General features: G+C 55.6%; 1 protein-coding gene across 11 annotated transcripts in view; it reads right to left on the minus strand.

Moving 5' to 3' along the window:
- The window catches only part of ATP2B2 (ATPase plasma membrane Ca2+ transporting 2), a 195,062-nt gene that overhangs the window by 71,368 nt on the left and 111,264 nt on the right, over positions 1-12,430 (minus strand). For all 11 annotated transcript variants that reach the window (XM_086368496.1, XM_086368500.1, XM_086368498.1 and 8 more), the window contains exons 4-5: positions 9,121-9,378; positions 7,985-8,110 (exon numbers count right to left, since the gene is read on the minus strand). In XM_086368496.1, the coding sequence (XP_086224622.1) occupies positions 7,985-8,110; positions 9,121-9,378 (384 nt within the window). The remainder of the gene's footprint in view (positions 1-7,984; positions 8,111-9,120; positions 9,379-12,430) is intronic.

The following is a 12,430-nucleotide window of genomic DNA, read 5'->3' on the forward strand; positions in this document are numbered from 1 at the left end:
GATGAGGGTCCCTCCCGGCTGGAGGAGGGCAGCCTCTATTAAAGGCAGCATCTCGGGGACTCTGGAGGGGCGGGCGGAGGCTGAGCGGACAGACTGACCACGAGTCGCTCCCTGTCCGGGCTGCGCTTGTTCACTCGACGGATGGGTGTGGTGGGGTCCCGCTCTGTGCCAAGGGGCTCCCGGTGGTCCCTGTCCTCCACCGGCTCACAGTGTAGTTGGGGGAGCAGACAGGCACACAGATGAGCAACAACACAAGACAACAGAGACCCAAGGGCCTCTAGACCAGCGGGAGCAGGGAAGGCTGGGGCCCCGCTCAGGCAAAGGCAGGAGACGGCCACGGATCAGCTGGGCTGAAGCTCAGGGCTCATGAAGGGAGCGGCGGCCTGAGCAGAGGAGGGCTGCAGGGTTGGGTGTCTGTTTGGGGTTCACTGGGGAGCCACTGGAGGTGTGCTGAGGGAGGGAAGAAGAGAACCACTATGCACAGAGGGTCTCTCTGTGCCCCACACTCTGTGGCCTGCTCTTCCCTCTCGGTGGCCATGGACCCTGGTGAGGTCACCATCGTCACCCGCATTTCAAAGCACATTGCTTGGGCAGCTGGGAGGCTCAGGCTCCTATTCTCTCCCCCTTGCTGGGGGTGGTGGGGGGTGGTGGGGCTTGTGCACAAAATCCGAGGCAGGGCTCTTTGGGGACACGGCCCCGAGGAGTGAGAGGGAAGCAGGTGAGTCAGGGGGAGCCGTGTCAGCACCCGTCTGTCCGTCCATCGGTGAGTCAGAAAGGACCTTGGACCCCGAGAACTCTGCAGGCTCCAGCCAACAGGATGGCCTATCCAGGTCCCCCACCTGAACCTTCATCTCGTCCCCCTGGAGGTGATTTCTGAGCTGGCAGCAGAGTGTGGGCCAGAACCTACCCGACTGCAGGCTCAAAGCCCACCTCTGCCTCAGACTTGCCCCAGACCTGGTCCAGATGGCATCTCAGGGCACAGGCTCTGGAGATGACAAGTGGGGTGCACTGAGGCCCTGCGGGCAGGCCTAGTGAAGCCTAGCTTTATGAAATGAAGCTTCTGAGCACAGAGAGGTCAAATGGCTGAGAGGCTGCACAGCACAAGAGGCACAGAGCTCCTCACCCTCCAGGCTTTGACTTCCGAAGCCTCTCTCCGGACAGGGAGAGTGGAGAGGCCGGGCCGTCTCAGAGGCCTTTTCCTGAGAGTAGAGACGTGAAGAAGGACGGAGGCCCTGTCCGGGAGTTATCACCTGCCTCCAGCAGAGCACCAGGCCAAGCCCATGCGGTTCCTGGCCCAGATGTGGTGCTGTCGTCGTTACTGTTACCGACGCGGTTAACAACAGCAATAACTCAGGCCCACGAGCACTCCAAGTCGGCAGAGCATTGCAGCACCCACGAGCCCGTCCCCCTCACAACAACCCAGTGAGGCAGGCCTTGGTGCGAGTGCCAGCCCCGGCCCCTCCGCCCACCTGTGGCCTCCCTGGCTCAGAGAGGTTGAGCGATGGCCCAGGGTCACAGCTGTGAGAGGTGAGCCGGGACTTGAACCCGTGCTCTATCCACTACACCCCGCTGCCTCTCGTGGAGAAGAGGCAGGGTAGTGTAATGGAGAGAGCGCGGGCCGCGTGGCAGACGGGGCCTCCCTGCGGTCACGGTGTCGTCCTAGGCTCCCCGGCGGCGGCAGTGGCGGCAGGTCCGGCTCCCCGTGCCTGGCCTTGCGCTCGGCGGGCAGGGTGGGCAGCGGGCCCCAGAGGGTTGTTGAGGTCCTGGGTTACCTCGTGCCATTCGGGCTCTGGTTCCAGGGGTAAGGGAGGAGGGAGAGGGGGGTCCTGCAGGGGGCTGAGCCGAGGGTCTGCTGGGGGTGGGCGCCGCGGCTTTTGAGGACAGCGTGCTGGTCCTGCCTAGTCTTCGGTTTCCTGTGGCATTCACTCTGTGTGTGTGTGTGTGTGTGTGTGTGCGCGCGCGCGCGCGCGCGCGCGCATGTGTGTGTGTGTCGGTGTGTTCATCAGTCCTTTCTGACTCTTTGTGATTCCATGGACTGTAGCCCACCAGGCTCTTCAGTCCATGGGATTTTCCTGGGAAGGATACTGGAGCGGGTTCCCATTTCCTTCTAAAGGGGATCTTCCCGACCCAGAGACTGAACCTGCACCTCTTACATCTCTTACACTGGCAGGTGGGTTCTTTACCTCTAGCGCCACGTGGAAAGCCAGGCTGCAAAGAAGCAAGTCTGGGCATTTATTTCTAATAGGAGGGATCACTGCTTTCATGGGGGTTCATGACCCAGAAGGGCTAAAAACCACTGGCTTTCCAGGAAAGGCTGCAGATCTGCTCAGTGTTAAGGGAGTCTGAAGAAGCAGGATGTCTAAAGGCTGCAGGGCATCTGCGCCGGGCCCCAGCCTGGGGGATGCTGTGGGTACTGGCAGTACACGTGAACGAGGATGGTATGTCTGGTGTGCTTCCTGAGTTGACAACTGTGCTGTTGTTACTCATGAAAATACCTTTTCTCTGGAGACACACCTGAAGGAGGAAGGGGTCCTGACAAGGAGAGCGTATGGCTCCTGAGAGCGAGGGCAGCGGAAGGCCATAGCAGTTTTATCAGAGGGAGGGCATGCAGGCGTTCATTATGCTACTCCTGCAACTTTTCTGAAAGTTTGAAATTATTTTAAAATACAAAACTAGAAAAAAAAAATAGGCTGAGTTCATGGGCCCCTGCACTCCAGGGCCCATTTGCATGCTGTCTGACCCACACAGACTTTTAAAGAATTGAAATTTCCCCCCAACATCTTAACCAATTGTACGTGAAGTGTGTGAAACTCTGGGTCCCCTTGCAGAGTGGACATCACAGCCACACTGGTGGCATGTGGGCGGGCAGCAGGGGGAGAAGGTGACATTGGGTTTGTTGCCCACCACCAGCCCTGCCCGGCCCCATGGATAGAGGATCGCCCTGAGATTCCTGCTCGTCTCCTCTGCCCAGGTAGAAGACACTGCAGACACAGGCCTGCGTCCTCCTGTCTGTGCTCGGGGCTTTAGGATTTCCTTTGTGCCCTGAGTGCTAGAGATACAGCTGAATCTTCCTGAAGGCTGGTCTGCCCCCATTTGTCAGATGGGGAGACTGAGGCCCCAAGGGGCCGAGGTCATAGCGGGAGCTGATGCAGAGCAGGAGCTGGGGGGTTCTGCCTCTGTGTCTGATCCACATCACACAGCGTCTCACAAGCACACCATTCACAAAGGATAGTCCCACTGGTTTAGGCATGTGGTCCCCAAAACAGCCCTGTGCCTAGGCAGATGTGGGGGGGCCCGGTGACTACACAGACGTGGACCTGGAGGCTCAGAGACAAAGCAACCTGGCCAGGGTCACAGGCTGGGCCACTTTGTTTGCCTTCCTCAAGGCTGAGCCGGGAGGAGGAAATGGCAACCCACTCCAGTATTCTTGCCCGGAGAGTCCCGTGGACAGAGGAGCCTGGTGGGCTGCTGTCCACGGGGTTGCACGGAGTCAGACATGACTGAAGTGACGTAGCATGCATGCATGCATTGGAGAAGGAAATGGTAACCCACTCCAGTGTTCTTGCCTGGAGAATCCCAGAGACAGAGGAGCCTGGTGGGCTGCCGTCTATGGCGTTGCACAGAGTCGGACACGACTGAAGCGACTTAGCAGCAGCAGCAGCAGCAGGCTGAGCCAATGTGCTCGATGCGATGTGTGTGTGTGTGGGGTGGGGGTGGTTCCTCAACTACCATGAGGACCCTGCAGGTGCCCCCAGGCTGGTCTCTCTGTATTTTCCGAGGGTCATCTGACCAGAAGGCCCAGCGAAGCCTCTAGCACAGGGGAAGGGTGTGAGAAGTCTAGTCGTATTCCCCCCCCAAAGAAGAGTGCCCAAAGGACAGTTATGCAGAGTTGAGAGCACTGGGGAAGACAGCAAGCCAGGGGGACTGCCTGGAGAAGGCAGGCTCATGCAGGCTGTAGGTGGGGAGGGGTTACAGGATGGAGAGACAGGGCCAGCCCAGAGAGGGGGAACGGTGACACATTCAAGATGAAGGAAGAGGTAGGAAAAGGACACATAAGCTGGAGTTGTTCTCCCATTTTACAAGTGAGGGAACACAGGCTCAGAAAGAAGCTTGTCCAGGGTCTCCCAGCCAGTGAAGGGCAGAGTCGGGATTTGAACCCAGGCCTAAGTCACTCCCAAGTCCAGGCTCCTTGGGAGGAGCAGGGAAGGGACCCAGCCCACCATGGGCATCCCTCTGGCTGTACCATGCTAGGTAGGGGCCTCACCTACGTCACACACGAGGATATCACTATTGTCCTCACAGGTAAACCGAGGCTCAGAGAAGTGAAGCGACGTGCCCAAGGCCACAGAGTGAGTTCACTCCAGAGCCCAGATCTGGCTCAGCCTGGCTGAACTCTGCTCTTTCTATTACGCAGTGCAGCCTCCCTCTTCACTCTCACACACACTGCCTGAACCCTAAGGGGTGCAGGGCCTGGGGTGGAGCTGGGCGGACCTCCTGGCAGCCTCAGGCCTGGGCTCCCACCCACTTGGACCGGCCAAGGATGGAAGAGCCCATAAATGTGAGACCTGTTAGATTTGTTTGGGTGGCGGGACTGTGGATGGTCTCGCTGTTTATCTGAGATGCTCTGCGCAGCACAAAACTCAATCAGCATGACAGCCTGTGCCCGAATGGCCGAGTGTTGTGTGATGTCGCGGGCCAACACAAGGGTCCCAGGCGGTGCTGGGGTGCAGGCCAAAGGTGCAGACTTCGTGGAGGAGGGGGCACTGAGCAGATGGGCAGGAGTTAAATGTGCAACGAGAAAGGAAAAGGGCCACCTGGGAGGAGCAAATAGCCCTAGTAGAGGCAGGGCAGAGGAAAGGAAGTAAGGCGGGTCTGTAGCAGAGGTGCGGGTGAGGACGGGTGCACTGAATCTGTGACTCTCACCACAGGGAGGGGCATTGAAGGCAGCGTCTGCTCAGAGCTCCGGCCTCCTCTACAACCACCCCACCCCCAGTCTGTCCAGGCCCTACTTACATACAATCAGTGATGGGGAACTCACTACCACACAGGCAGCCTCTTTTGTTCCTAGAATGGTTCTGACTGTCACAGAATTCTCTCTCCAATCAGCTTGCTTTCCATCGGGCGGACTATGCCCCTCTCTCACCGTCTTTCCCCCGGAACTTGGGCTGAGCCGCCGCCCTCCCTCCCCCTCACATTTCAGGGTGTCGGCTGCAGCTCAGAGTCCATTGCATTTTCTCGAGTCTAGTTCGCCCTGCACTCTGGCCACCTTTCATGGGTCCTGACCCTCCCTGGGTGTGTGGGCTCTGCAAACTTGATGGGCACACTTTCCGTACTGTAACAGGACAGAGCTCCAGGGAAGCCTGCTAGAAACCTGCCACCAGATTGCCAGCAACGAAGCGTCAGCACAAACCGACCGAGATCCCCTGGCCTCGGCACACCCTCTCTGTTCTGCCCACAAAGGACATCACAGGAGACCCTGGCTCCTGTTTCCTGACACCCAGAGGCCCAGGGTCTCCTCCATTTGTCTTGACTTCCCTCCAGGTGGATAGATTGAGACTAGAGTGGCTGACCCTACTTGGGCTGGCCAGCCGACTTCCCATCCACCTCTACCCTATTGTTCTTTTCCAGGGTCTCCACATCTGTGCCCACCCTCATGGCTGCGTGCTGATGCTTCATTCAGGTCAGTGATCCTGAACATTTTCTCTCCCCAGCCTCCTGCCAGGGAACTACCTCTCCTCTCCTCCAAACTGTCTGGAACCTTCATTTCCCATCCACTCAGGCCCAGCACCTCCCCTCGACTTGCACTGAGCCTCATAACCCACCGAGTCACTTCTCTCAAGGGTAACCACATCTCTGACAATCACTTCAGCTCAGAGGTCAGAACAAAGGCCATAGGGCGATGACCATTTACTGAGCTCCCACGTGGCCCTGAGCTCCCAGAGGGCACATATGGCTTTCCATGATCACTCGGCCAGACCCCCGGCCCTTTGCACTTACTGTCCCTCTTTCTGGAATGCTCTTTCTCTCACTGCTCTGCCTTTAGCTCAAATGCAACCTCTTCACACACGCTTTTCCCTGATCAACTAAGATTCCCATCCCCTTCCTCAGGGTCTCTTTCTCACTACAGCGATGTAATGTCTTCACCTGACTTATCCCTATCCGAAACTGTGGTACATATCTGCTTGTTTGTTCCTTTCTTGTCAGTCTCTTTTACCAGATTCTAAGCTTCAGGAGGGCAGGCACCTTGCTTGTTCCATGAACCACTGGCACACAGTAGGTGCTCCATAAGTGAATAATTGAATAAGTTCTTGATAAATAAATGCCCCAGACCCGATTCTCAGTTCTTTTCACCATCATACCCTGTAGACATGCTCCTCTTCCTCTTTGTAATATTTCTAGGAAATTCCACCCTCCTTTAGACCGCTGTGCCTCTGCTAGGAGGACCCTTTCTCCACAACTCTGCTTGGTGGGCTCCTACTGATCCTTTAAAACCCCACTCAATTCTACCTCTTCTAGATGGTTCTGTTCCCTTGGTTTCCTCACACCTTCCTCACTCCTCTTCTATGGACTTAGCTGTTTGCAACTCTACTCCCTGCCCTCATGCTCCTGCTTACTCAGGTTGGAGGCCTCCAAGGGTGGAGGGTGAGTCTGGATCATCGTGGGGTCAGGGAGGGAGGTATCTCACTGCTCAGCCTGGCTCAGAGCAGCTGCTCAGATGATGTGTGCTGAGCACTGCTGGACAGGAATGCCTTTTTGGTGTCCTGTTCGGGGAAGGTATTTCACCTGACTGCTACCTCACCTCTGCAGGGTCACCCCTCCTCTCTTGCCATCCCCACTGCAGCAGTCAGACCAAGATCTTAAAAATGTAAACGGGATCAGCTTACTGCTAATTCTAGAGAGCACTCATAACATTCAGAACATTTATGAACTCCTGAGCACGGCACACCAGGCCTGACATCTGACCCCTCCATCTTGCTCCCAGTCCTGCCTCAGGGCCTCTGCACTTCCCATTCCTGCTGCCGGTATACTCATCCTCTGGAAAGTTGGAAGACCAGCTCTGTGTCATCATTCACACCTCAGCTTACAGGCCTCCTCGACCACCCCAGCCAGCTGCACTCCATTGTCCTGTTTTATTTTCATCAAGTATCTATCGTTGCTGTTATTCAGTTGATCAGTCATGTCTGACTCTGCTACTCCGTGTACTGCAGCACGCCAGGCTTCCCTGTTCTTCACCATCTCCCAGAGTTTGCTCAAAGTGATGTCATTGAGTTGGTGATGCCATCCAACCATCTCATCCTCTGTCATCTCCTTCTTCTGCCCTCAATCTTTTCCAGCATCAGGGTCTATTCCAATGAGCTGGCTCTTCACATCAGGTGGCCAAAGTATTGGAGCGTCAGCTTCAGCACCAGTCCTTCCGATGACTGTTCAGGGTTGATTTCCTTTAGGATTGACTGGTTGGCTATCCTTGCTGTCCAAGGGACTCTCAAGAGTATATCTATTACTCTCTGGAATTTCCACATTGTCTGACTCCTAACGATACCACAAGCTCCTCAAGGCCGGGGCCTCATCTGTCTTAGGTCCCAGCCCCCAGACCAGTGCCTGGCACACAGTATGCCTCTAAAACAATGGTCACCAGACTGGTTCTTTCTTGTCCCTAATGGGAATAGACTTCCATGTTCAACTTTCAGAAAACCAGTTCGCTAGAAGGTAAGTTCCATGGTGGCGGGGAGGGCAGGAATTCATTGTCAGTTTTATTCACTGGGCTCACCCCAGGGCCTGGAGAAGTACTGAGTACACAGTAGACTTAATGTATGTGTTCTGGGGAAAAGAAGGGAGTTCTTGATTGGGGCCGAGCTGGCCAGAGATTTGGAGCCAAAGACCAAAGGCTCTGAGACCCTCCAGCCTCATCAAGGGCACACGGGCGCCCCCGGGGAACGGGGACAGGAAGCAGCGACGGGAGTGACCCACGGCGGCCGCAGCTCACCTGACAGCAGCATGGGGTCCTTGTCCACCGACTTGCGCACCTGGTCAGACTCCCCCGTCAGGGAGCTCTCATCGATCTTGAGGTCGTTGCCCTGGATGAAGAGGCCGTCGGCAGGGAGGAGGTCGCCTGGTGGGAGGAAGGGCAAGGGGGGCTGTCAGCAGGGTCTCAAGGGCTGGAGAGGCTGGAATATTCCCTTCAAGCATGATTGCAAGGAGGAGTCGCCTTCTGGAACAGGCTGCCTGGCGCTCCCAGGGTGCAGGAACCAAGGTGGCATCCATCACAGGCCAATGGGCAGCTGAAGCCTGGGGCCCAGGTGAAGGGCAGGGGGCCTGGAGCGCTGAGGTCAGGTCCTGCCTCTATCTGAGCTCAAGTGGGCATGTCCCTCAGTTTCTAAGGTGCTTCTCTTGGCATGGCATGGATTTGGGGCCCAGTTTTCTCAATGACTCATTCTTCTTTGGCCTCAACTATGGTTTGGGGAAATTCTTTGGGAAGGGCCTGTCTTGACTAGGCTGAATAGACCCCAAGACAGGAATATTATCGGAGGATAATACGGCTGGTGAGAAGGGGTCCTCCAACCTTTCCCCCTTCTCTTACCTCTACTTACCTAGGACATATCTCAGCTAAATCCCCTTTGGCACCAGCCTGCTCACTTTCTCCATGGCAGCATCACGGGCCTAGAATGTTTGCTCATTCGTGTCCACTCCTTATAACACCTTCTCTAGCACAACAACCATCCACCAACAGCCAAATCAGAGAAGGGAAAGGGATTTCCCTTCATCAAGCCACTCTGAGTGTTAGTGTTCCTTGGAGTGCTGGGCTGAGAAGTCATCTGATGATGTTATCTCAGCTTTGAGCTGAGATCAACTAGTAATGTCTGCTAAGGGTAGCCGTTTGGAGAGTGGTGGTACATGTGTCATGCATTTGCCATTTTATGGTTTAAATACATTCTGGAATCCTACCTCCTCCAGAAATGAGCCTTCCACCTCTCCAAGAAGCTCAGAAAATATTTTAGCTTGGGGTCAGCCTTCAGGAATCCACCCTCTGCCCTGGGCCTGCTTCTCTGGGTCTGCCTGGCCCATTCCCACCCCTGCCTGGACTCCAGTTCTAGCACCCAGCTCAACAGTGGGGTCACTTACCATATTTTACCTGGGCGATGTCCCCAACCACGATCTCAGCCACAGGGATCTGGACCACCTGGCCGGCCCGGACCACAGTGAACTTCTGCTCCTGCTCAATGCGGCTCTGCAGGCCCCGGAACTGCTTCTCTTTGCTCCAGTCATTGAAGGCGGTGACCAGGACCACGCAGATGACCGACAGGAGGATGGCAGCCCCCTCGATCCAGCCCGCCTCTGCCTCCCCTTCATCCTCTGCCCCGCCCTGGGCCGTCGCACATCCTGCGCAGAGCGGAAGGAAGCAGGCAGGGCGGGTGAGCCAGGCAGAAGGGGCCTCATGGTAATCTACAGTGCAAGTGCTTTAGGGTCTAAAAGGCAGCTTTGCTGACATCCTTTCCTTCCATTCTTCCAGCAACTGTGAGGCAGGTCTCTAGGCTGGGGCGGGACCTGCTCTCCAACAAGCTGGGTCCAAACCCTGCTGCTGCCCCTTTCTGGTCCTGGGTAAGTCCCTGCCCTCCCTGAGCTGCAGTGTGCTCATCTGCAAAGCGGGAGTCACTGAGGCCAGGCTCCAGGGGAGGATGGTAAAAGCTCCAGGCAGTGCTCGGCACACAGGAGGGTCTTACTGGATCTGAGCCTCCAATACACAGTGAGGATACTGATACCCTGAGCCACTTGTGTGACCTACAGTCTGATGACTACATGGTACCTACAAGGGCAAGAAAGTAGAGGTGTGGGTTCCTTTCACCACTCGGAGCCACCAGACCCTGAGAACACCTCCTGCTGCTCTGGGGCAATCAGGGGAAAGAGAAGAGGAAGGGGAAGAAAGAGAGGTGTGGGTGGGTCCTGCTGAGGTCACCTCTGGGCTCCCTTGGACTGGGGCAGGGACAGGATCTGGGGATTGTGACCACAGGATCTGGGGAAACTGCAACTGCCCTCCTCAGACCCAGGGCTTTCTAAGGTGTGTCTGCTCACTGTCTGTGTGACTTTGGGGAACCCACCTGGCCTTCCCTCTAACTGTTCATCAGTAAACTGGAGAAACTACTTCTGAGGTGGTTACCAGGGCCTGGCATCAAATACGGACTCTCAAAACTGGTCAAGTCACAAACATTTTCTAAGCACCTATTATGTGCTGGGCACTCTGCTGGCTCTCTGGCACTAAGGGAGTTGTCACGGCAGGGAGCTGGGAGCAGGGGTTATGCCTATCCTAGCCCTGCCATGAAAGTGCTTTGTGACCTCCAACAAGTGTCTAGAGGTCTCTGAGCCAAGAAAGCAGACAAGGAGGGGTTCTGGGTACTGCAGGGCAGTCTAGTGTTAGTCCGTCACCAGCACCGTTTTATGGCTTCCCAGGTGGCACTAGGGGTCAGGAACCTGCCTGCTAATGCAGGAGACATAAGAGATGCGGGTTTGACTCCTGGGTTGGGAAGGTCCCCTGGAGAAGGGCATGGCAACCCACTCCAGTATTCTTGCCTGAAGAATCCCATGGACAGAGGAGCCTGGGGGGGTGCTACAGTTCATAGGGTTGCACAGAGCTGGACATGACTGAGCAACTTAGTACATAGCATCACTTTACACGTAACTGATGCAGCCTACGTCTGCCATGGTGGGGATGGTCCAGGCACCATGGAAGGTTCAGAGCGCAGGCTGGGGCCTGGGTGTCAGGGAGGAGTGAGTCACAAAGTTCAAGAACTCCGTTCTGTAGGAGAAGAGTGTATTCAGCTGCCCTTGTCAACCCACTGTGGCCTAAGCTGGTGTCTCAGCTAGAAGAAGTGAAGGGCAGTAGAAACAACCAGAAGCTTGGCGTTCCAAACCCAGCCCTCCTGCCACCAATCTGTGTGACCTTAGGCAAGTCCTTCCCCTCTCTGGGCCTTGGTTCCCATCTCGCTAGGATGGAGGCGACCCCAGGCATCTGAGAGCAGGGTTGTGGGGCACCACTCCGGGAGCCTGATCTGTGTTCCCACTGACCCCCTCTCCCCGCTGCCCGCTGAGTTCTAAGCTTGCACTACACAGGGTCACCTGAGGTCACTTATCCGGGTGGCACTGACTCAACCTGGTCCCTTTCTGAGGAAAGGCAGCCGACGGACAGGCACGCGGGCTCGGGGGCCAGAACGCCTTGGTCTGAGTCACGGTTCTGCCAGTTCCCGGAGTCTGCCCTCGCAAGTCATGTAGCATCTCGGGGCCTCGGTTTCCTGGGTAATAAGAGTATCTGCCCACAGGGCTGTCGTGAGGGTCAAGTGAGTACCAAATGAACTTTTACCCTAAAAGCTCCCAACTAGAGGTGGCTCTAAAAACAGTAAATATTACCCTCCTCATCATGCTTTTGTGTTGCGCCCTTAGCTTTGCTCGAAGCTTATGCAAGAAGCAGTGTACCATCTTCTTCTCTATTTTCTACAAAATTTCTGCAAAGAATGCTGCCCATTATGCATCTCTCATAATGGCCTGGGCTTCCCAGGTGGCGCGTGGTAAAGAATCCACCTGCCAATTCAGGAGACGTAGGAGACGCCGGTTCAATCCCCTGGATGGGGGAAGATCCCCTGGAGGAGGACGTGGCAACCCACTCCAGTATTCTCGCCTGGACAATCCCATGGACAGAGGAGCCTGGTGGGCTACAGTCCATGGGGTCGCAAAGAGTCGGACACGACTGAAACAACACAGCACGCTCGCACATAAGGTCCTGTGTGTAAGTTCATCCCACAATTCATTGTCAGGGGGTGTACTATCTTCTCAAAGAACTACCTTTCCTCCTAACTGATAACTTGAGCTATGCAAATCACCCCAATTCACTTTCTGCTTTGGTTGCCAGGCAGTTCAAAGTCAAATTTATATCTCAATCAAGGGAGCAAACTTATTTGCTTTAAATCCTCTTTGGAAAGAGGTGATGCAGAAAAAAGGAATCAACTAGTAATATTCAGTTCAGTTCAGTTCAGTTCAGTCGCTCAGTCCTGTCTGACTCTTTGTGACCCCATGAATTGCAGCACACCAGGCCTCCCTGTCCATCACCAACTCCCGGAGTTCACTCAAACTCATGTCCATCGAGTTGGTGATGCCATCCAGCCATCTCAGCCTCTGTTGTCCCCTTCTCCTCCTGCCCCCAATCCCTCCCAGCATCAGAGTCTTTTCCAGTGAGTCAACTCTTTGCATGAGGTGGCCAAAGTACTGGAGTTTCAGCTTCAGCATCATTCCCTCCAAAGAAATCCCAGGGCTGATCTCCTTCAGAACGGATTGGTTGGATCTCCTTGCAGTCCAAGGGACTCTCAAGAGTCTTCTCCAACACCACAGTTCAAAAGCATCAACCCTTTGGCACTCAGCCTTCTTCATAGTCCAACTCTCACATCCA

The sequence above is a fragment of the Bos grunniens genome, chromosome 22, assembly GCF_055505025.1.
Source record: "Bos grunniens cultivar Pamir isolate PY7600 chromosome 22, Bosgru_T2T1.0, whole genome shotgun sequence".
In the NCBI taxonomy this organism is placed as follows: Eukaryota; Metazoa; Chordata; class Mammalia; order Artiodactyla; family Bovidae; genus Bos; species Bos grunniens.